Source organism: Aulonocara sp. 'chitande type north' Nkhata Bay, linkage group LG14 (genome assembly GCF_057382095.1).
Source record: "Aulonocara sp. 'chitande type north' Nkhata Bay isolate Kocher_YH1m ecotype deep benthic linkage group LG14, A_spYH_male_GT1.1, whole genome shotgun sequence".
Lineage (NCBI taxonomy): Eukaryota > Metazoa > Chordata > Actinopteri > Cichliformes > Cichlidae > Aulonocara > Aulonocara sp. 'chitande type north' Nkhata Bay.
Window position 1 is genome coordinate 31,758,249 of NC_141357.1, and position 21,882 is coordinate 31,780,130.

General features: G+C 38.2%; 1 protein-coding gene across 2 annotated transcripts; it reads right to left on the minus strand.

Moving 5' to 3' along the window:
• Positions 1-4,347: 4,347 nt before the first annotated feature.
• postnb (periostin, osteoblast specific factor b) lies at positions 4,348-16,991 on the minus strand. 2 transcript variants are annotated; one of them, XM_086262087.1, is made up of 21 exons: positions 16,817-16,991; positions 16,316-16,414; positions 13,231-13,295; positions 12,874-13,031; positions 12,631-12,795; positions 12,405-12,551; positions 12,067-12,208; positions 11,138-11,350; positions 10,872-11,006; positions 10,065-10,213; positions 9,784-9,920; positions 9,464-9,594; positions 9,226-9,356; positions 8,806-8,908; positions 8,642-8,709; positions 8,307-8,352; positions 7,236-7,412; positions 7,115-7,162; positions 6,725-6,799; positions 6,594-6,632; positions 4,348-4,929 (listed from the first exon to the last, which is right to left on the minus strand). In XM_086262087.1, exons 1-21 carry the CDS (start codon positions 16,933-16,935, stop codon positions 4,901-4,903), a joined length of 2,376 nt encoding a protein of 791 aa, XP_086118213.1. In that variant the 5' UTR covers positions 16,936-16,991; the 3' UTR covers positions 4,348-4,900. The 2 variants fall into 2 exon arrangements, with proteins under 2 accessions (XP_086118213.1, XP_086118214.1); XM_086262088.1 differs by lacking the exon at positions 6,594-6,632.
• Between the last annotated feature and the right edge of the window lie 4,891 nt (positions 16,992-21,882).

Genomic DNA, 21,882 nt, shown 5'->3' on the forward strand with positions numbered 1-21,882 from the left:
CGTTTTAGTGTATCCAAGAAGCCATAAACTGCACTGAGGAATTTTTCTCATGAAACAATAATGCAGAAGCTGGTGCTGACCCAAATATCTGTACATAACAGCAAACATAATGTCCCTGTAACCTCAGGGAAGTATCTCAGCTGCATTCACACATAAAAAAACACATGTTACTTACATATTCTTTTGACAAATGAAATTCGGCAATGCATTTTGAAATGAAATGTAAGTAATTTGCAATTGATGCCAATGTTACAATTTATTTTTTCATCATATTTTGTAGTTTTCATAAATTATTTGTAGTTTTTTAGTTAGACTTTTTTTTTTATGAGTAAAGGCAGTTGACTCTTCTTGAAAATGAGGATAATGCAGTTATTTTTTAAACCAATTTTGATGTTTATTTTGTACAGAATCCAAACTGCCTGGATCCTTTTAAACTGGCAGATGCATGGCTAAACCACTGAAAGGAATGACTCATAGGTTTTGGTATCTACAGTTCTGTTTCCAATGAGTTGGACTGACTTTACAACTCTTTTAAACCCTCTTTTAGGTCACTATTAAACTAAAAACTGTCAGTGCGCCCCAGGGTGGCTGTGGCTACAATGTAGCTTGCCATCACCAGTGTGTGAATGTGTGTGTGAATGGGTGGATGACTGGATATGTAAAGCGCTTTGGGGTCCTTAGGGACTAGTAAAGCGCTATATAAATACAGGCCATTTACCAAAAAAATACTACTATGAATTTATAGTGAGCAAAATATTTTCGAAAAAATACTGGAAAAGTTAAGTAAATATAAAGCACACATCCACAGGCAATCTCACATTTAATAAAGTTAATTTGGCAAAGGGTCAGCAACAGTCACAAATGTGAAAAACGCCATCAAATGGCTATAATTGAGTACATTACATTATGGCATAATTTGTGTAAATATTTTTGAAATCACTGCTTAGTAGCATTTCCAAAATGTATGAAAAGCATTAAAGCTGAACAACAATCAAATTTTGGTAGAAGAAATGCTGCTACCCATACTGCCATAATACAAGCATATAGAGGAGCATGACTCTAATAAAGGTGCTAATCTGTTGGTCCTGTGTCTGGATATGTCACTCATTGAAAACAGCTGGCACATTATAAAATTAAAATAACAAAAGAAGCTTGCAGTTACTCACTAGATAAAATCCTATATCAAGTGGCAAAACATTTTCAAAGCTATACATTTTTCTCTGAGTAGGACCAGAGTAAAATCGACGAGCTCTCAGCACTGGTACGGAGTCAGAGGGAATACCGAGAGTGTAGCCTGATGTGTTTCACCGAATCATGGCTGCACCAGGTCATTCCCGATGAGAATGCTTCCGTGGAAGGCTTCCACACTGTTCGGGCGGACAGGGACAGCATCGCTAGCGGTAAGCGTAAAGGAGGGGGGCTTGCTGTTTTAGTTAACAACCGGTGGTGTAACCCTGCCAACATAACAATCAAAGAAAGGATTTGTTGCCCGGACACTGAACTGTGTGCTGTTGGACTCAGGCCGTATTATTTACCCAGGGAATTCTCTCACGTCATCTTGGTGGCTGTTTATGTTCCCCCCTCTGCTAACCCCACAGCTGCATGTGACACTATCCACTCTGCCATAGCTCGGCTACAGACTCAGCACCCGAGTGCCTTTATTGTGATCTCGGGTGACTTCAACCATGTATCACTGGACAATACACTACCAACATTCAAACAATATGTGGACTGTCCCACCAGGGGAGAGAAAACTTTAGACTTACTGTATGCTAACGTCAAGGATGCATACAGCTCCTCCTCCCTCCCCCCACTTGGTAGGTCAGATCATAACCTGATTCACCTCACCCCCCGCTATGTGCCAATTGTGAGGAGGGAACCTGTGACCACCAGGACTGTTAGGAGGTGGTCAGAGGAGGCAATAGCGGAACTACAGGGCTGTTTCGAGGTGACCGACTGGGAAACACTCTGTGAGCCTCACGCCGAGGACATCAATGGGCTTACTGAGTGTATCACAGACTACATAACTTTCTGCACCGACTCCATTGTTCCAGCTCAGACTGTTCATTGTTACCCAAATAACAAGCCGTGGGTGACTAAGGACATCAAAGCCCTCCTCAACAACAAGAAGAGGGCTTTCAGAGGGGGCAACAAAGAGGAGGTGAGGAAGGTCCAGGTGTTACTAAAGGACAAGATCAGAGAGGCTAAGGACAATTACAGGAGGAAGCTGGAGTGGAAACTCCAGCAGAACAGCATGAGAGAGGTGTGGAGGGGCATGAAGACCATTACTGGATTCAGGCCAACCAACAGCAGGGGAGCTGAGGGAGGTGAGAATAGAGCCGACGAGTTGAATCTGTTTTTCAATAGATTCGACACCACAGTGTCTGCTCCCACCCCCACAACCTCACCTGCAGTCAGCCTGGAATCCAGAGCCACACCACTGTGCCAGCCTCTCTCTTCACATGTTGCCTCCTGTGAGATTCCTGACACCCCTCCCCCACCCATCACCTTCACTCAATACCAGGTTGAGATGCAAATGAGGAGACTTCACTCAGGCAAGTCTGCTGGACCAGACGGAGTGAGTCCCCTTGTCCTCAAGGCCTGTGCCCCCCAGCTGTGTGGAGTCTTTCATAAACTGTTTATGCTGAGTCTGAGTCTGCAGAGGGTCCCGGTGATGTGGAAGACATCATGCCTCGTCCCTGTACCAAAGACGCCTCGTCCCAGTGGCCCCCAGGATTATAGGCCCGTGGCATTGACCTCCCACATCATGAAGACCCTGGAAAGGCTCATCCTGGACCAGCTGCGACCCATAGTAAGACCACATCTGGATCCCCTTCAGTTCGCTTATCAGCCTCGTCTCGGAACAGAGGACGCCATCATCTACCTGCTCAATCGTGTCTACACCCATCTGGACCAGCCGGCGAGCACTGTGAGGGTCATGTTTTTTGACTTTTCCAGTGCTTTCAACACCATCAGGCCGACCCTCCTGGGTGATAAGTTAGCAGCGATGCAGGTGGATGCTTCTCTGGTGTCCTGGATTGTTGATTACCTGACAGGAAGACCACAATATGTACGTCTCCCACAGTGTGTGTCTGACAAGGTGATTAGCAACACAGGGGCACCACAGGGGACTGTCCTCTCCCCCTTCCTCTTCACCCTCTACACCACAGACTTCAGCCACTGCACAGAGACCTGCCATCTTCAGAAGTTTTCTGATGACTCTGCGGTGGTTGGATGCATCAGCAGGGATGATGAGACAGAGTACCGGGCTGTGGTCGACTCCTTTGTCACGTGGTGTGAGCAGAATCATCTGCAGCTCAACGTGGCAAAGACCAAGGAACTGATCGTGGACTTCAGGAAGACCAGGAAACACTTGACCCCTGTTTCAATCCAGGGGGTCAGTGTTGACATTGTGGAGGACTATAAATACCTTGGAGTTCACATTGACAATAAACTGGACTGGGCTAAAAACACCACAGCACTTTACAGGAAGGGCCAGAGTCGTCTCTATTTTTTGAGGCGACTGAGGTCCTTCAACATCTGCCAGAAAATGCTCAGGATTTTCTATGAGTCTGTGGTGGCCAGTGCGATCCTCTATGCTGTTGCATGCTGGGGGAGCAGGCTGAGGGTCGCAGATGCCAACAGACTTAATAAACTGATCCGTAAGGCCAGCAATGTTGTGGGGATGGAGCTGGACTCCCTCAAGGTGGTGTCGGAGAGGCGGATGCTGTCCAAGATAAAGACAATGTTGGATAACACCTCCCACCCACTCCATGACATGTTGGTCAGTCACAGGAGCTCGTTCAGTGAGAGACTGAGATTACCGAAAAGCACCACTGAACGACACAGGAAATCATTCCTGCCTGTGGCCATCTCCCTGTACAACGCATCCACTTAACACACTGTTTGCTGCTACAGCTACACATGTTTCTTTTCCAAATATTTATTTATAAGTGACTTATGTATGTATGTATGTATATATATGTATATATTGTACTATTCTTAGTTAGCGTATTGTCTGTCTTGTCTTAATGTTGGTTTAAAATGGAGCACTGTAACAAAAAATAATTTCCCCCAGGGATCAATAAAGTATTCTGATTCTGATTCTGATAATGTTAAACATTTAACAGGCTAACAAAAGCAGAATTAGCATACTTAAAAAAAGTTATGTTATTTGTGTACTGTTTTCACTTTAATTTTATGGTCAAACTTTTGTGGAGTAAAGAATTTTTTTCCAAGCACAAATTTAGTTTTAACATCTCAATGAAACAAAACTTACCATTTAAGAATTTTGCAAAGACTTCAAAATGACACAATCTCCACTAATGCCCTGTTCAAACAGGCATATTTATCTCAACAAAAGCTTTTTATTGGAAGATGTTTGGAAAATAGAAGGCAAAGCCAAAAGCATTCAGCTACATCATTCCAAATGATAGAGAGAGAGAGACAAATTTACATTACAATTTAAACAATATACAGAGAAAAAAAATACAGTTAAAGTCAGAAAACATGTTTTTTTTTATTTTTATTTTTTATCTTTATCATGCTTAGATTTTGAAAATTTTCAGGCAGCTTTTAACCTCTTTGCGTTAAGCAAAGTCATAGAGAAGCTCAAAATTGAAGTATTTTATTGTAAATCTAATGAATGAATGCATTCAGACTATCCTATAGCTGCTTTGACTTTCTGTGTATTTAAAATCATGCTGAAATATTCATGTGAACTTGCTTTATATACATTCAAAGCACCATTAAAGTGTTTATGAGAGTAGTTTTTTTTGTCAGGTATACCTATTACAGTATGAATTTTAGGCACAGCCCTTGTATTAAAACACCAACTTTAAAATCTGGGTTTGACGTCTCTTTCGGCTTTTAGCCAGGAGGTGTTCTCATCGGCTTGTGCTCAGTCCCTTCCCCTCCTCCTGCTGCCAGCTGGAAAAAAGAGAACAATAAATATTTGTCAGCCATGTGGATTAGATTGTTGTCGAAGTCTAAAAGATATACTGTGCTGAAGTTTGGCATCCAAACTCTCATCACTGCCCAGATGGAAACATCAAGCACATGGAGCAGGAGTGATGATGATGACTTCCCCTCTTGGGAAGTGTATAGTCTCAGAAACTATACAGATGGATGCTGACTGGATGTGGGTCTCACAAAATGTTGTATAACAGCCACTGAAGCAACACATTTCTGCATAGCTTTTGAGGAGAGCATTGTGGCAGCAAGCATGACAGCAGATGAGCAAAGAGACTGCAGCTGGAATAAAGGAATGTTGATTTTTGGGGAATTGTATTTGCATCTTTCTTGTTGAAAGTTAGATGAGAAGACTGATACCATTACTGTATGCACAAGACAAAAATGAAGCTATAGCAGCTGGCTTAACTAAGCACAAACCCGGAAATAACTAGCCTGGGTCTGTACCAGCACCAGTTAATGATTTGTCATCTGTTTAATCTATAAAAAATCGGTATTCTGAAACAGCACGTGGTTTTACAGAAGGCTTTGTGCAGGACTATATTTTTTTGGCATTACAGTGTGATTGCCAGCCATCTCTTCTGTCTGTGTTAAACTAAGCTAATGGGCTGCTGGCCCTCTCAATCCATAAATAAGAGTGTTATCAGTTTTCTTATCAAACTCTCAACAAAGAGTGAGTAGTGTAAGCAGATTTCCCAAAATGTCAAGCTATTCCTGTAGGTACCAAAGTGATTGCAGGGATGTGTTGGACATATGGTACAGGAAGAGAATGGAGCATAATTGAAGCCAAAGTCTTAACCCTCCTGCCATCCTTTAAAAAACTCACACCCATCACCCTAGGGACCATTCTCAGCCACGCCATAAAAAGACCATATATCCATATTTTATTCCACTTTAAATTAGCCAACCTTGTAAAACTACTTCTCCCTGAAATATTCATGTAAAGTTTTAATTATATTTTCGTTGTTTTAACCCTTCAAATCCCAGTGTTATTACATGAGCGCCCTGTGTTATAAGCCCCAAAAACCAAAAAACGAAACTAAATATTTCCACAAAAAACCAGTTGAAGTAATATGTGATTGTCATTATAAGTAGGCCTTTAGATGGACCAAAGATTGGCACCAACATACATTTTGACCTGCCATTATTTTTTTTGCATTTTTTTTGCAATTTAAAAATTAAAACTCAGGCCCTGAGTCTTCATTGACATCCAAGAAAAGAAGAAAAAATAAAATCATATGATGATAATTTGGGGTTGAAAAATAGCGTTTATAATGGAAGTCAATGGGCAGAAAATGGTCCCCAGGGTGATGGGTGTGGGGATTTCTGCTGCTCAGCCATTTTAGGCTGATTTAAGGAATTCACACTGGAATATTAACATTGACAGGTAAAAACTATCCTGTGGCAAGTTTGGTTATATTCCACTGAACACAGTGGAAATGGCAGCCATTTAACACATAGCAGTGGCACAAAAAGGTCCCAAGAAGGCAGGAAGGTTAAAGTGACAGTCTAAACTATCTCACACTGTGCTGCATTAATTACAATTCCAGGTCTCATTTCTTTCTGTCTTTCTTTCTATTTCTTTTTCCTTCTTCTTCTTCTTTCTTTCTTTATTTTTTTACCTATAACTCTTCTGGGATTATTTCCTCTGGAACTGCCTTCTATAAAGGCAAAACAAACACACAAATCACACATTATTTATGAATTATTTTCCTGCTTTCCACTTCCTAGAGACTTGGAAAAAAAAACTCACTTTGGATTATTTTGGTAAGCCTTGATGTGTCAAGATCGCTCGCTTCAATGGTGGAAACTTCTGAAAGATCGACTCCTGATGGAAAAATGAAAGTATCTTTAAAGTGATGCTATAATATTTGGCAAAAAATATCAGATAAGCGTAATAACACATAAATTCTAACTAAATACTGTTTAATAAGATTTAAAGTCTATTATATGTATTTAAAAGTCACCTATGATGTGTGTATAAATTATCTTTATTATATTCTATATTATTTTATTTGTGATAGCTAAATTCAGAGAGCTCTAATCTTATCTAAAATCAAATCTAACAATAATTTATTAATATTATTAATTAATAATCACACAAACAATCCTTATTTTTAAGTTTCCAAAGCATTTCACTGACCTTCCAGATCAATGTTGCTGGTACCAGTGCTGACTGAGTATTGAGGCCCTGGAAACAACAACATTTGTGAGTTCTTAATATCAAGTCATATGATTGTGTTTTACACTTAAGAAATACTTACCAGAGACAACCCTGGTAACCTTTTGGACGGGGTTCTGCCTTTCAATCACCCTGGTAACCTTTTGGACGGGGTTCTGCGTTTCAATCACCCTGGTAACCTTTTGGACGGGGTTCTGCTTTTCAATCACCCTGGTAACCGTTTTTTTGATGGGTTCCCTTTGAATGACCCTTGTCACTTCTTTTACCCCAGGAAGTGTAAAAAAGCAAAGAAGCCATGTTTTACTACACTGAAATCAAGAGTGCACAGCATTGTATACTGATCAACTTCTGTACAGCCAACACACACAAAAAATAGTTTCAGTGAAAAATTTCCATGAAAGAAAAGGCGATTCCTAATCAAAGGATATCTACTAATACAATTGTGTTATAATTTTCTACAGCTTTATGATTTGCTTTAGCACAGCTTTATTTTAAATACATGTGACTATTATGTCAGTGATATCTAAATACTGTGTTTCAAAATTTGTAATTAACTAGCTTTCAGTGCATGACTGCATGTAAACTGACAAGTTTGGCTACATAAAGTGCACTGTGAATTCCTGGTTGGTAATCTCATAAAGATTCCCATAGTTTTTAATGTACACTGTACCCTCCCTGCCCTCACTGTTCACCATCTTGAATGGAAATGGAGTGATACCAAACAATTTATGGCAAGTGGAAAGAAGAAATGTCAATGGATTAATGAATGCTAATCTTAGCTAACTGCCTAATGTTTTTTTTTTCTTCTCAGGCATTGACAGGTATTGTGTGAGTGCCTCAGGATGGGGCATTGAACAGTTAGCAGAATGTGGTAGCTAGATCAGCAGTCATAATCAAATATTACGGTTGTCATTAGATGAGGAATATATTGTTTTTATTTTTTTCCACTGGTCTTTTGAAATTCCTCAGTTTTGTGCTTGCAACAGTTTTATTAAATATAACTGGTCATACTTCACTGATTAGGAATCAAATGATGTTGATATTCTTTAATCACCATTACTATACTTTCCTGAATGACACAAGTGACAGTCCTCTATAATAACAACAGGAAATACAAAGTTATTAATGACAGTGAAACATGCAAACTACTTACTCAAAAATGTAAGGGGAATTTCCTGATATCTGAATCCAGAAATGTACTGTAAAAAAGTAAATACAATTGTTAAAGCATATTAAATGTCTATGCTGCATAATAAAGCATATAATTGCTCAGCTCAGCTGAAAAATATAAATAATTAACAACAATAATGTTCAATCAGAACCATTTTACTAAAATAACCACTAGCATAATCTTCATTGTATGTTCTATTTCTTATACTTTACATGGAAATATAACAATTTTGTTACGACTTAAATAAAGAATAAAAAAACTGCAAACTAGACCCAACCCAACATCTCGGGAACTTTAAAAACAAAAAACAAATTAACCTTAAATTGAATATAAGAGATGAGCTTCGTCAGAACCATCTGGAGTTCCTGGGATCCAATAGGGATTTCTACAAGACAGCACAGGGCGTTGACCGCAATTAGGTATTTACAGTTATCACGTTTCTTGGCAGATTTATAAGACAATAACTGGATGAAAGTTTTACCTTCAGGATACAACAGCTTGTTGACAAAGTGAATGACTCCATTTGTGGCCATCATATCAGCCTCAGGGACTTGAACAGAATTAACCTTCACAGTGTTGTTTGCCTAAGGACAACCATTTCAAACAGTTACAGACAAGAAAACCACAAAGTGTTGGGTGTGAATGAAACCACATACTAAAATATGAAGAATAATCTCTGTCCCACATTAAATATCATTAGCTTACTGGAGTCACTGAGTTTCAAAGTGACTTTTAATCAGACAATATTCATGAACACTACCATATAAAACAGTTTTACTGAATACTTAACTCTTTACGATTAAATTTAAAAAAGAAAAAGAAAAAAAAGGGATTTATCTGAAGTATAAGTTTTTAATAGATTAAGATATATAGTTTCCATCTGGATGCACAAAATACCTACAACTACAATTTTAAGGTTGCTGCCCTGGAGGGACTTGAGAAGGTTTGTCACCCCAGGCTCCAAACCACCGCCAATGAAGATACCATTATTGATGTGATACAGAAGGATGGTTCTGAGTGCATTTATGTCCTCTGAAATAAAGCAAAGACACACACATAAGCTATTATTGTATTTTGCATTTCTAACTAGACTTTTACTGCCCAACAAATAAATAGACAAAAATGTCTTGTAAACTTACTCTTCAACACAGCCATGTCTCTTTCACTTAAACCTGCAAAAGCCTTGTCGCTTGGGGCAAACAGAGTAAAGCCTCCCTCCTGTCGAAGCACGTCAGTCAAGCCAGCAGCTTCCATCAGAGACAAAAAGATCCTAAAGAGCAGAGAAGAAAACTGTAACTTGGCTGTTGTAGACGCCTCTAAGGGATGACATATTGCAGCAACAGCACTTTCCCATTCCCATATGTGCCATGTGGATTTAATGTAATGATTGTCAAGATGTGGTTTGAGTATTATACTGGTTTTTAAGACCACAGTCCATTTATATTACCATTGTACTTACTTGAACCCTCCGTTTTCTGTCAGAATCTCGTACATAGTTTTTTCTGCAGGTTTCAACAGAGTCCTCATGAGATGAAGGGCCCCATTGCTTCCTTCTTTACTGCCTCGTATCAGGCAGGAATTCTCGATGCACACAGCCTGCAGATGTGAAACAAGTTGAATAAAAGAGAATAAACTTGAAATCTCAAAGATTTGAAGATTGATTGAGGCTATTGCCTATAACAAGTCTTTAATGGCCTCCAGCTATAACTACTGGGCAAATCTTTAGAGAAGAGTACTCACTGAACGATAGATGAAGACCCGAAGAAGTTTCCCTCCGATGGTCTCCAGCTGCTGGCCATTGTACAGCTGTCCCAGAACAATCTTATTCTTCAAGATGTGGTTCTCCAGGATAATTTTGAGTAAGTCCTGATCCATGGACATTATTTCATCTGCAGAGGAAAGAAACAGTTTTATGATTCTCATTTAAAATTAATTACACCAGGAAAAAAATACATTTACATTTAAAGCACTGGCTTCAAAAAACTGTATTCTTACTACTTTGACTACCATTACCCTAAAGCAGTAACAGACATATTTTGACCAAAGTCGACTCTGTACTCATTGACCTGGCAGTTCTGCAGATAAACCACAAATAGTGTCCTACAAATGACGATAAATGCTCTGTAGGTCCATGTTCACAGACAGACAGAGGGAATGTTTATGGATTGAGCAAGAAATATCATCATCTGTCACAGTTTTCCTGATTTTCTTGGACGTGTCTTATGTCAAGATAGACAATAAATAGATAAATGCACAGAATAAATGTGACAACATTAATTGATAACAGTCACTTTTAGATTTTCTTATTGTGGAATTCTTTACATCCACTGACAAAAGATTATCAATATAAATAAGATACAATTTTTCCCTAGCTGACTACAATTAATTGTTTCTTAAAACATGAGAAGCATAGCGGCTACTTTTTCCACATATGACATTAAGATTTTGCATGAATTCCATGAAGCATTTTTTAAAAATCGACATTGCCACCTGCCGAGTGGATAAGAGAGGAAGTGCAAGCGGTATAATGAGGAGTATATGACTCACCACTAAAGACACTGTTGAATAGAGCCAGTAAAGTGTACTCTGCATCTGATCTCATGCCACTAGAAAGGCCCAGCTCAGACACCATGTCACTGAAGGTTGACTGGGAACTTCCCAACAGTTCCATTACCTGCTTAGCTTAAAGAGGTAAAGGAAATCCTGACGGTTTTAGAATATGAACTATAGAAAAAATATTTACATATTCTTCGATATACATATTGTGTAATAAACAAGGCATGCCTGAATAGGAAGCAAAGAGGTGCTCTAACCTGAGTCTGGAACAAGTGCTTTGTCAATAATGTGGATGACACCATTGGTGGTGACAATGTCCTTCTGACGCACCATTTTAATGCCATTGACTGTCAAGCTTTCGCCATCACAGCCAATTTCAATGTTGTTGCCCTCCAGTGTCTCATAAGAGGTGCCAGCCAGGATACCCTCAGAGCACTGGATTGAGTCCAGGAGGTGGAAAGACAGAAGAGCTGAAACAACAATAAATAAATAAATAAATAAATAACTAAAATATTTGAGTTAATATATGATTTAGTTGTGTAAGTAGATGTTTGTCTGATACACTGGGACATTAATGTTTTTTCCTTTGTTATACCAAAGTCAAGGAGGTTATATCCAAGAAACCTGCATATCCTTTAGATCCCAGTGGTCCTCTAGTGTGGGGAACTGTTCTGATCTGAGCACGGCACAGCAAATATACATGAGGAAATACAGATGAAGTACAACTTTTTACTATCTCTTGGTGCTTAGATTGATAATTACCTTGAAAGGCTTTTAGAAATTCTGAATTCTGATTCTTTAAGAAATCACAATGTATATCTCAACACTTTAAACAACAACAAATATTACTGATAATTATACGAGTATATTTTATGAAGATACATATAGCAGTAAAAAAAAAAGGCCATAAAAATGTCAAATTATGTGTTACATCATATGTTTTCAAACTCACAATTTAATGCTTGGCTTGAAAGAAGAAAGTTTTTTTTTGGTTCAAGTTAGCTTTTAAAGCTAAATAAGCTCCAGATCTATTGTGGCTTCATCTGTTTTGAATTGGAAGAAGCTCAATGCGCAACCATACTCCCAGCAACCACTACATTTCTTTTCCAGTACTTCCATCAGTAAACATCGTTCTGCTTCAATTAACTTAACACTAAAAATAAGCCTTTGAAGAAGTCTGATTTACCTTTGAGGGCCTGCTTGTCACTCTGAATTCTTTCCAGCACATCGATGCCGAGCTGCTCAAAAGCTTCATTGGTCGGGGCAAAAAGAGTGTAATGTCCTGGCTGACCCAGTTTCTCCAAAAGCTCAGAATTTTGAAATAGATCCTAGAAGATTATTTCACCATCAATATTATATTTAGTGAACTTCATTATACTGCAAAGCAGCATACAAAGAAAATATTCACATTATAATTGTATAATAGTAATTGTAAGTGTCTTGTATTACATCAATAAGTCTTTAACAGCAGGGTTTGCAGTTTTAGTTGTTAATCATTTTTCTCCTACCAAAGCTTGTACTCACACTCAGGGTTGTCAAGTCATCGTTAACTTCAATGACATCTTGAATAGTGTTTCCAATAGTACTGATGACGCGGTCGATGACATGCACGACTCCATTTGTGGCGATCTGGTTGGCGTAGATGATCCTGGCGCAGTTCACAGTCACTATCTGTACACGACATCTGTTTCAGTGTAATACCCCTGACAAATGGTTAATGTAACATGTTAAAATAACACTGAGTACACACCCCATTGGAGTAATGGTTAATATGGAGATCAAGGTCATTGTACATGGAGGTGACTTTTATTCCATTCTTTAAGTCTTTGGTCAGGAGGCGCTTGTTGACCATATGATAATGAAGAGCGTTGTATAGTTCAATATTGACGTTGCTGACCAGCGCATCCCTCACTGTCTGTTAGATGAAAAAAATTAGTTGTTAAAATCTCAAAGATGGAGATCTTCCAGAGCTTTTTGTTTTGTACTGACTCACCGTATCCAAATTATCCCAAGCCTCATTGCTGGGAGCAAAGAAGGTGAAAGATCCTGGTCCCTCAATCTCAGGTCTTAGCTTGGAAATGTCAGCGTAGTTTTGGGTTGATGAGGCCTTCACTATAGACAAACTGCCATACACGTGGTCAATCGGGGCAACTAAGAAAGAAAAAAAAATCACAATAAGGGTCGAGCGTTGTTTTTGAAAACAGAAATAAGACACAATCTTTGAACTGATCGATTGGAAAAAAACGTGTCAACAATATGCTGTGGCACTTGCTTCTAGTTTATTTGGTCTGATCTCAAAGCTAAAACACAGCTGTTCTACAACTGTTCTACAAAACAGTACAGGCCATACCTGCAGGGCAGCCAAGCATGCCATCCATTTTCATATACCCTGGGCAGCACTCATAAATCACAGTCCTGCAGGAAAAAAACACACACATCAAAAATATGGATTTGCACATATGTTTGAGATACCAGTCATAATAATACATGCAAGAAAGTAATTTTTCTTGCTGCTATGTTTTTAGTTGAATCATCATTCTGTGATTTTCTGTTTTCTTCAGTGTTTCCAGATGTAACCCATTATTCTCTGCATTACCCAAACAGACCATGTGATCCAAAGGCTTTTGCCAAAACCTAATTGTGTTCATGCTAGCATTACAGTAGTAGATTTATATCACCAAGGCCTCCTCTTTTAAGCTACAGAATTAGTCTGAACTCTATGTGACATTTATATTAAGATGTCTGTCTTGAAAGTCTGATCAGTAATTATATCTGAGATTACAAAATGTTGGTTAACATAAAAAATGGATTTGATGGACTTAGTTTAGCTAATCTGGACGCCAGCATACACGTTTTTGAAACAGACTTTCATACTGAGAGAATAGTCATTTTGATTTATGTTTTGACACATTTTTATTTGCTGTTGGACACACATATGAAGAGCAGCGGCATGTTCTCCAAAATGCCTGAGATCATAGCCTGAAAAGACCAGTAAAATTCAAAGTGCAGCTGCACAACATAAAAGATGTCTTACATCAGCAGGTTCGACCATGCTGAAGCTATAGGATTATCTCTTCCTGTGGGAAAACTGGTCATTTGAATATATCTACTTTACCGCAAATACCTAATGAGTATTCAACAGTAAAAAGACTCCCAAGATGATGAAAACATCAGAGACATAGCTATGAGGAATAAACAATGCCATATGCACCAAGAGTTGGCAGGGGAGATTATTGAGGTAAACTGCCCAGTTTTAATTGTCAGAAAAAATAAACACTAACAGTAGGAAAACTGCTTCTTTTCCAAGTCATGGCAGTTAGTTTATAGTAACAAGTAGTATTGCTTTTGGCAATGCATATACTGATTCCAAATACAAGAAAAATAAACTAAAGGAAAAAGGATGTTAAAGTACAAAAGTTTAGCAGTTCATTTCTATCAACAGTATTCCTGTGACAAATGCATGTCAAATCTGCCATTAATAGTTTAGAACAGTTTAGGCAAGTTTAGACAATAAAGACTGAATTTACACAAGTTTTATGGCTTTTAAGGGATACATGTGAGAAACATTATACAACATGGTGACAAGATGAATTGCATGTAAGATGATGATTTATAGTCTGGACTTTACTTTACTGTTGCTCTTATCTGATTATTATGTTTCAGCCAACAGACCCATGCTTCTTGGTCTGCATCAGAGTTGCAGGGATTGGGATGAGATCACACGAGCCCCATTGAGGCAGAGTCAGCAAAACCCTCGTAACATTGCTTTCCCACACTGTGGAAATGTGTCTGGCTACGGAATTGGAAACTTTTGATTTATCAGCATCTCTTCAAAAGTACTGTAAGTACTTCATGGACGACACAAAACTTTGTCGTTTTGTATCGTCCATGAAGCGTAATTTCAATTAAACCCACCAAAATTTTTTTAGCCTGGATTCTGAAGGTTTGTTAATATAAAGCTTCTTTAGAGGCGGACCTGCTCTGGCAGAGAATATTCTCTCAGAGGGTGAAGACAAACACTTTGACTGGCTAGATAAAGTTAGGCTGAGCACCAACTGCCATAAATGGAAAAGTTCTATTCAGGTCTCACTGTCTTTGATTATCTTGGTGAGCTAGTTACCCTGAAGTTCTTCAAATGATCACAAAAGGCACTGGTGATATTTTAGCTTAAAATTCTCACCTACAAGCAAAATTTAGAGCTGGTAAACAAAATCATTTTGCAGTTTTAATAAAGCACTTCTGAAAGTTATAACTGACATAAATGTTTTGCTCTAATGCTGGAGGACTACTAACATCTGGGGGATTTATGGAAGACAGGGTAGGAGGAATGATGGGAGGAGCAACAGGCTTGGTTGGAGAAGGTAATAAAATTGGATGCAGTTAATGGATCCAGGAGACTTGGCCTCCTCAATCATATAACTCGTACTTTAAAAAAAGAAGAAGCTCAATGTATTTATATTCGACCAGATTATCTAGTTCTCTTCTATGGGAGAAAAGTCTAACTCAAACTGAAGTTGACTTATTTAATTTAGAAGACTGTAACAGGTTTAAATGAGTAAATCAGTCAGCTTTAACTGCAGCTTTAGCCCATCCAACTTTTCATTGATTATATAGTTTCTTGTCAGACTTCCGCTAAAACACAATATTTTGACTGTTTTCAACCTTATCATTTGCCGATTTCAGTGAGCAGAGGGTATTCATCATGAAGAACTGAGCCTATTTAGAGTGCAAAGCATGACTCAGTCAAGCGCTGAGGGCAAACTCAGTGTGAGTGTTGTATGTATGTATATGTGTGTGACAGGAAGAAAAAGAGTAAAAGGGTCTGTTAATAGCCACAAACTTGATTCATGTTTAAACTAAAACTGCTGAGATTGCTGGAATAAAACCAATAAAGAGGTTTCTTATAATGGCTGAGCTAAACGCTTTTCCATTCAAGAATACAGTCAACATTTTGCAGCCACATCATATCCTGGAATCAGTGGTTCACCACTGTGGCATCCAACATCAACCGACTGCTCAAGTTATGAGAACCCTAACTTTTAGTTTAGGATCAAACTGGACTGTTTTCTAAAGAAAGAGTTTAAAGGCTGGATCTATAAATGTGTTTTTCATTTTAAGTGGTAATGTAATTCAAAGTAAGATAACAGATGTCTATCTCTGTGGAAACATCCGAGTTTCCATGAAAAATGAGGGCAGGGGGTGGTGTGTGTGTGTGTGTGTGTGTGTGTGTGTGTGTGTGTGTGTGTGTGTGTGTGTGTGTGTGTTTGCATGCGCATGTTGGAGGGGGTGGGGTGAGGGAGTGGGGTGGGGGTGGAGTAGAAGAAATGGGAAAAGAAAATAAAGAGAACAGTAAGCCCACATAACTGCTGAGTGAATGTATTTGTTTGAACTGGAGGTACAGTTTTTCCTGTTGGATACACAAAACAAGCACTCACGCTTTCTTTCCACAGATGGACCCTCTGTACCAGTTACGGCAAGTGCTAAAGTATTTCTTCTTGGTTCCCATGACTTGCTGGAGGGCGCAGACATTGGGTCTAAATGAGAATTTATACCAAAAAATGTGATGAAGAATTAGTCAGCAAGTAAAACATCAGTAGGAATCTATGAAATTATTCACGTGTAAAGGATTATTTAACAGCCCAGATGGATAAGACATCAGGCCGTCAAGCATGAATAATTATTTGGCAAATACTACTGCTGCTTTTGAAGCCAGACAGTTAAATATGAATAGTGATAACGACACATGCTGGATTAAACATGTCCTAAGTGAAATGCAAGATTTTAGATACCCTTCAAAAACAATACACAATTAATATTGTTGAAATAGTTGGAACTTATAGAGTTGTACAATATACAAATGTGCAAAAATGATAACAACTGTTCAATGTTCATGCATGCACAAAAAAGAGCAAAACAATATATATAGATGAGCTTACCCTTCTTTTCTGGCTCTGATTCTGCTGTGGGCAACAATTTTGTCATAAGCTGAGGAGTCAGCATTATCAAATGTACAGAGCACAAAAAGTGCACAGGCAACCACAAAAAGGAGCTTCATCCCTGATTCCTTCGCTAGCCCACCCAGACCCAGAGTAGTGGGAGCAGACGGAGAGCAGGAGTTTATATTCCACAAGTCTCACCCACCCTAGGAGGATGGCAATTTTTTTTGTACATGCATGGACCACCCAGCACTTAAAAAAAAACCCCATATGACTTAAAACATACACTGGGCTTTACCATTTATAATCAAGGATTGCAATCTTTTTTTCTATATTAACTGATCAAGGAAAAGCATTTTTAAAATAGCGAGACAATTTTTGATTGTTAGCAGTTTTACCATTTTTTCAAATTAACCTTTTTGATTCCTTGTCTAAATTTGAATGTGCACATTTGCCACAAAATAATTTCCATAAACATGTTTTAGCCATATAAGAGTGATTCTAAAAGTCCCTTTATGAGTTTATGCTTTCACTTTATGGAAAAAGTTGTATCTAAAAATCTGTTGTGTTGTATTGCATCTGCACACTGATTCAAACGAAGATTTGAAGGCTCAGCACACATTCTCAGTGCACAGATGCAAAATATTTCAGTTTGTGTCTAGTGCTTTGAAGCTGAGTGATGCATGATAGATATAGATATTGAACAGATGGGATACTTGGGATGAATAGTTCAAATGTATTTTGCCTATAAAAGTGTCCTTTATTTGGAGTACAAACAAAGGGACATTACATAATCTCTGCTCTGAACAAATTCCAGAACTAGGAATGTGTAAATCTTTCAGAATGCTATTTGCTCCACCTTGTGGCTGTGGGAGTACAAGCACCGAGGCTCACAGTGCTGTTGGACATGGATAATATTGCCCATGATTACTTTTACATTCGAGGAGGAGTAAATATTGAGATACAGAAGTATCTGAAAGTATCTTCCTGTTTAGCAGAAAACTATTTTTGTAGTCTTTGAAGTTCAGCTCTTGTTTTCAGGTCTTTGCACCTACTATTCACTTGTCAGATGTTTTCATAGTGGAGCCGTGGTATTTTTTAAGGCTACAAAGAATGGAGTCTCGGGGCAACACTTAAGTGCTGTAACACAAGTAGTAACAGGACAACAGGAAACTTGCACTGGCATGTTAACAGAAGCGTCTTAAAAACAACTTCACATATACAGAGCACAGGAAACGATTGTCTGGGAAATGTCTCAGATGTGGAAAATGTAAAATCCCACAACTGTTACAAGGAAATGATAACAGGCTGTATCTTGAAGATGAACAGCAGGAACCCATGTGCTAAGCATATGAAAGCAATGTATATGTCATCTTTTGTTATTTCCAAAAGTTGCAGCTCTCTTGACTATTAATAAGCTAAATTACTCATGGTGCTGGTTAATGATCATTATTTGTTTTCACTTTGCAAATATCAACAGTTCTGGAATTGTAATTGTTATTTGTACCGTAACCAAAGGTTTTAGTTATAGAGTTCTGTTTGGCACATGTTGTGAAACCAATCTGGTTTTAACCAGATGCTCTAAATAGGATAAGGAAAAGATTGTCTTAACCAGCCAAGTCAGCGGATTTTTTTTTTAAAGACCCTAAGACCCAATACCGTGCAGACATTGACTCAGTTTAGTTTTATTTATGTAACATCAGTTCAAAACTGCAGTTATCTTAGTGAGCTTCATATTGTAGGTAAAGATGTAGGTAAATATTAGAGAGAAAAGCTCTCTCTAAAAGTTCCCCTTTTAGCAAGCACTTAGGAAAAAAGAGCTCAGTCTTAACAGAACGAGACCTCTGGAAAAACCCTGTTCGGGGAGAGGCAGCCATCTGCTGTGACTGGTTGAGGGGTTAGAAAGGGAGGATGGCAAAGAAAAGCAAACAGACAGACATCTGGAGCTGAAAATCAGTGGACTGACTTTGTATTTTCAAGTTGTAAGCCTGAAATGAAAAAATCAGCCAATCACATTTAAAAAGTGACAGTTTGAAGGCCCAAGCTTCTTATCACCTTTATTTAATGCATTTAGAAAGCCCCTTAATCCTCTAAAATCCAAAACACTGAAATACAGTTACTATGCAGTCCCATCATCCTATTAAACAGCCAGTGAGAGATAATGGAATCGCCACACACTCGTTGCAGTGATAATCAAATGCAGTGTGGCTTTTGCACTTTGAATCAGAGCACGCTCTCTCTGAATCAGTCCTTGACACACACGCTGGCACCGACACAAACATTTCAAGTGCCACAAAGAATAAAGTAAGTCTTGATCCCAAGTACGGGCTCCTCTCGTTTTACTTTTAAGTGGAAATTAAAGGAAAAGGTGCAACAGCAATCTTAACTGAGTGAGCTTTTCAGATATAGTACAAAGACCCAAACACTTTGTTGATTGGTTTCTAAAGATAGCAGGGCTACTATGGTAACAGAAACTGACATCAGTTTCATCCAGCACCTAAGGTTGCCTGCAAGCTTCAATCCATGAAGGTGTGAAACGGTCTGTGAAAATACAAACTATGAGTAACCAAGCACCAGTAGCACTGATTCACAGGCACCTATTAGCTCAGTTAATCAATGTAGTATCTTACCTCTATTAAGCACTGTGTTGTTGACTACAGGTTAAAAGTAGCAACACGATAGGCCTCTGTGTACCTGAAAGGTACCATCATGACATGTTTTTCACAGGTTTTCTACTTTAAATAGTATGATTAGTTACATAGTCATTACACAGAGGTACCATAGTATTGTCATTAGCCAACTACGCTTGTTTTTTTAATATCCTCACAGATCACTAGATGGTGCTTCATCTCCTATTTGGAAATAAACCAGTTTTCTTCTAACCACAGAATCTCTAAATCATGAGAGAGAACCGGAAATATCAGTGCTGAGTGCTAAATTATTAACAGTGGTGAAGCTCTCAAATGTACCAACAGCCTGTAGTTTTACTGCATCAGTTTCAGTGATCAATAGTGTAAAACCATACAGGTTTCTCTTCCATTTAGGTCAAGGTTGGCAAAAGGTATACTGGGCTTAACAGCTAATTAAAAATGACTTTTAATAACCTCTTACAAAGAGTCGTGGATGTAAGAGTTTTATTACTAGAGCAGTCATACTAAAGCACTAACATTCAAACAGTTGTTCTTTTCTGTAGTTCTTCAAGGCAGACCTCATTTTACAAGTCGATTCACAGTTAAATCTACAACATGTCATATTTATAGTTGTGATGAGAAGAAAACATATGGGTAAAAAAGCCACTTGATTTATCTTAAAATGAATGACTGTTCAGCTCAACTGTTCTTGGTCTTTGGTTAAAATAACAATTACAAAAATGGCCAAAACTACTTTAAAAGGTTTTTTTTATAAGAAGAGCTCCAAATGTAAGAATTTATAGTTCATAACAAAAACAGAATTAGCATTATTTGTCATATATGAGAAAGAAAAATATGCCTTTAGTGTTTTTTTTTCCCTCTAACACGTCACACAGTCTGTGAGAAAAGGAAACATATTGAGGACAGCTGTGCAACACTATTCCATAGAAGAAGGACTGTATAAACAAGTAGAGAAAAGGTAAACTATTTACTAAATTCTTTTCTCCAAGCACAAACAAGATTTAAGCAATTAGGTTTGGTTTAGTTTATTAAGATCCTCATTAGCTAAAGCAGCTACTCTTCCTGGGGTCACGGGTCTTTAAACTTTAACAGTGCACTATTACAATCTCCACACAGATGTATAACATCATAATAAAAGCATAAGAGTTAACTGTTTCATAACATTTAGAGAGGTTTTTTAAAAAAGAAATCTCATCAATATTAATTGGCAATAATTAAAATCATGAAATGACCTGGTTGAGCCTGGTCTTTTAAACCCAGAAATCCCATTTCCTATTTTAGCAACTATCTTGATATGTTCTGTCCAGGATAATTTACTAAGATTATACACAGTACAATGGTCTCATGAACTTGGTCAACAAACACACCATTAATAGAAACCTTTAAATTTCGAGTTTTTCAAATAGAAAGGTTAGAACCAAGTATAATGCTATTTGATTTACAGACATTCAAAATCACTTTATTGCTCCTTTTCCACTTAACATTTAACTCTTTCTTAGTGGTAACTAATATATATATTGATGAATAATTTGGATACATAGAAATAATAGCCTTATTAAGGATGACTGTTATGCCATTAGGAAAGATAACATACAACAATGGGCCAAGACATCTTTCTTGGGCCATTACACACTTAAAACCCTGACATCTAAGTATGTCCTATTTCCTGTTACTTAAACAACTCCGTCCTTAATAATACAGAGAGAAGCTGGATGGCTTCTATTCTACTGCTGACTCCAGGCACATGTGGCTAGGCCTACAACACATCGCAGACTACACAAGCACTACCAGCATCACCAGCTCCATAGACAGCGTGTCCAATGACCTCAATACCTTCTACACCTGTTTTGAGACCTCCAGTTATAACACAGAGAGGAAACATACACATAGGACCACCTGCCCCTCATCACCTCGCCTAACAATCTCATGAGCTCAGGTACACACAGCAGTGAGGAAGCTCAACCCCCATAAGGCAGCAGGACTCTCAGAGCATGCCAGCGAGTTAGCTGATGTTCTCTTCTTCATCTTCAACCTTTCCCTCGGCCAGTGTGTCAGGATTAGTGATGGAACTTTAGCCAGCATTACTACAAATATAGGCATTCCACAGTAAAGTAACTAAGTAACATTTTATTTCTATAGCACCTTTCAAGATAAAATCAAAAAGTGTTTCAGAGAGAAGCTAAAACATAAAAACAGAAATCAGCCAAAAGCGAATTTACACATTCCTCACCCTTGCTGAAGATACTGTACCATTGAACCATTCATTCTCAAATGTAAAATCAAGATGTGTCTCTGATTATCTGAGAAAAATTTAGTTTTAGCTGATTTCTAATAAGAAATAAGTTACGTATTCTATTTCTAGAATATGTTTCTATTTCTACAGTATTTATGGGTCCTATCATTAATCCTTTTCTC

Excerpts from the sequence above, each read along its gene's own strand:
- postnb (XM_086262087.1), bottom strand. The coding sequence starts at position 16,935 with ATGAAGCTCCTTTTTGTGGTTGCCTGTGCACTTTTTGTGCTCTGTACA. Across the intron at positions 12,209-12,404 it reads ATGACTTGACAACCCTGAGT|GATCTATTTCAAAATTCTGA; the intron begins GTGAGTACAAGC and ends ATAATCTTCTAG. Across the intron at positions 7,413-8,306 it reads AATTCCCCTTACATTTTTGA|AAGTGACAAGGGTCATTCAA; the intron begins GTAAGTAGTTTG and ends CTGGGGTAAAAG.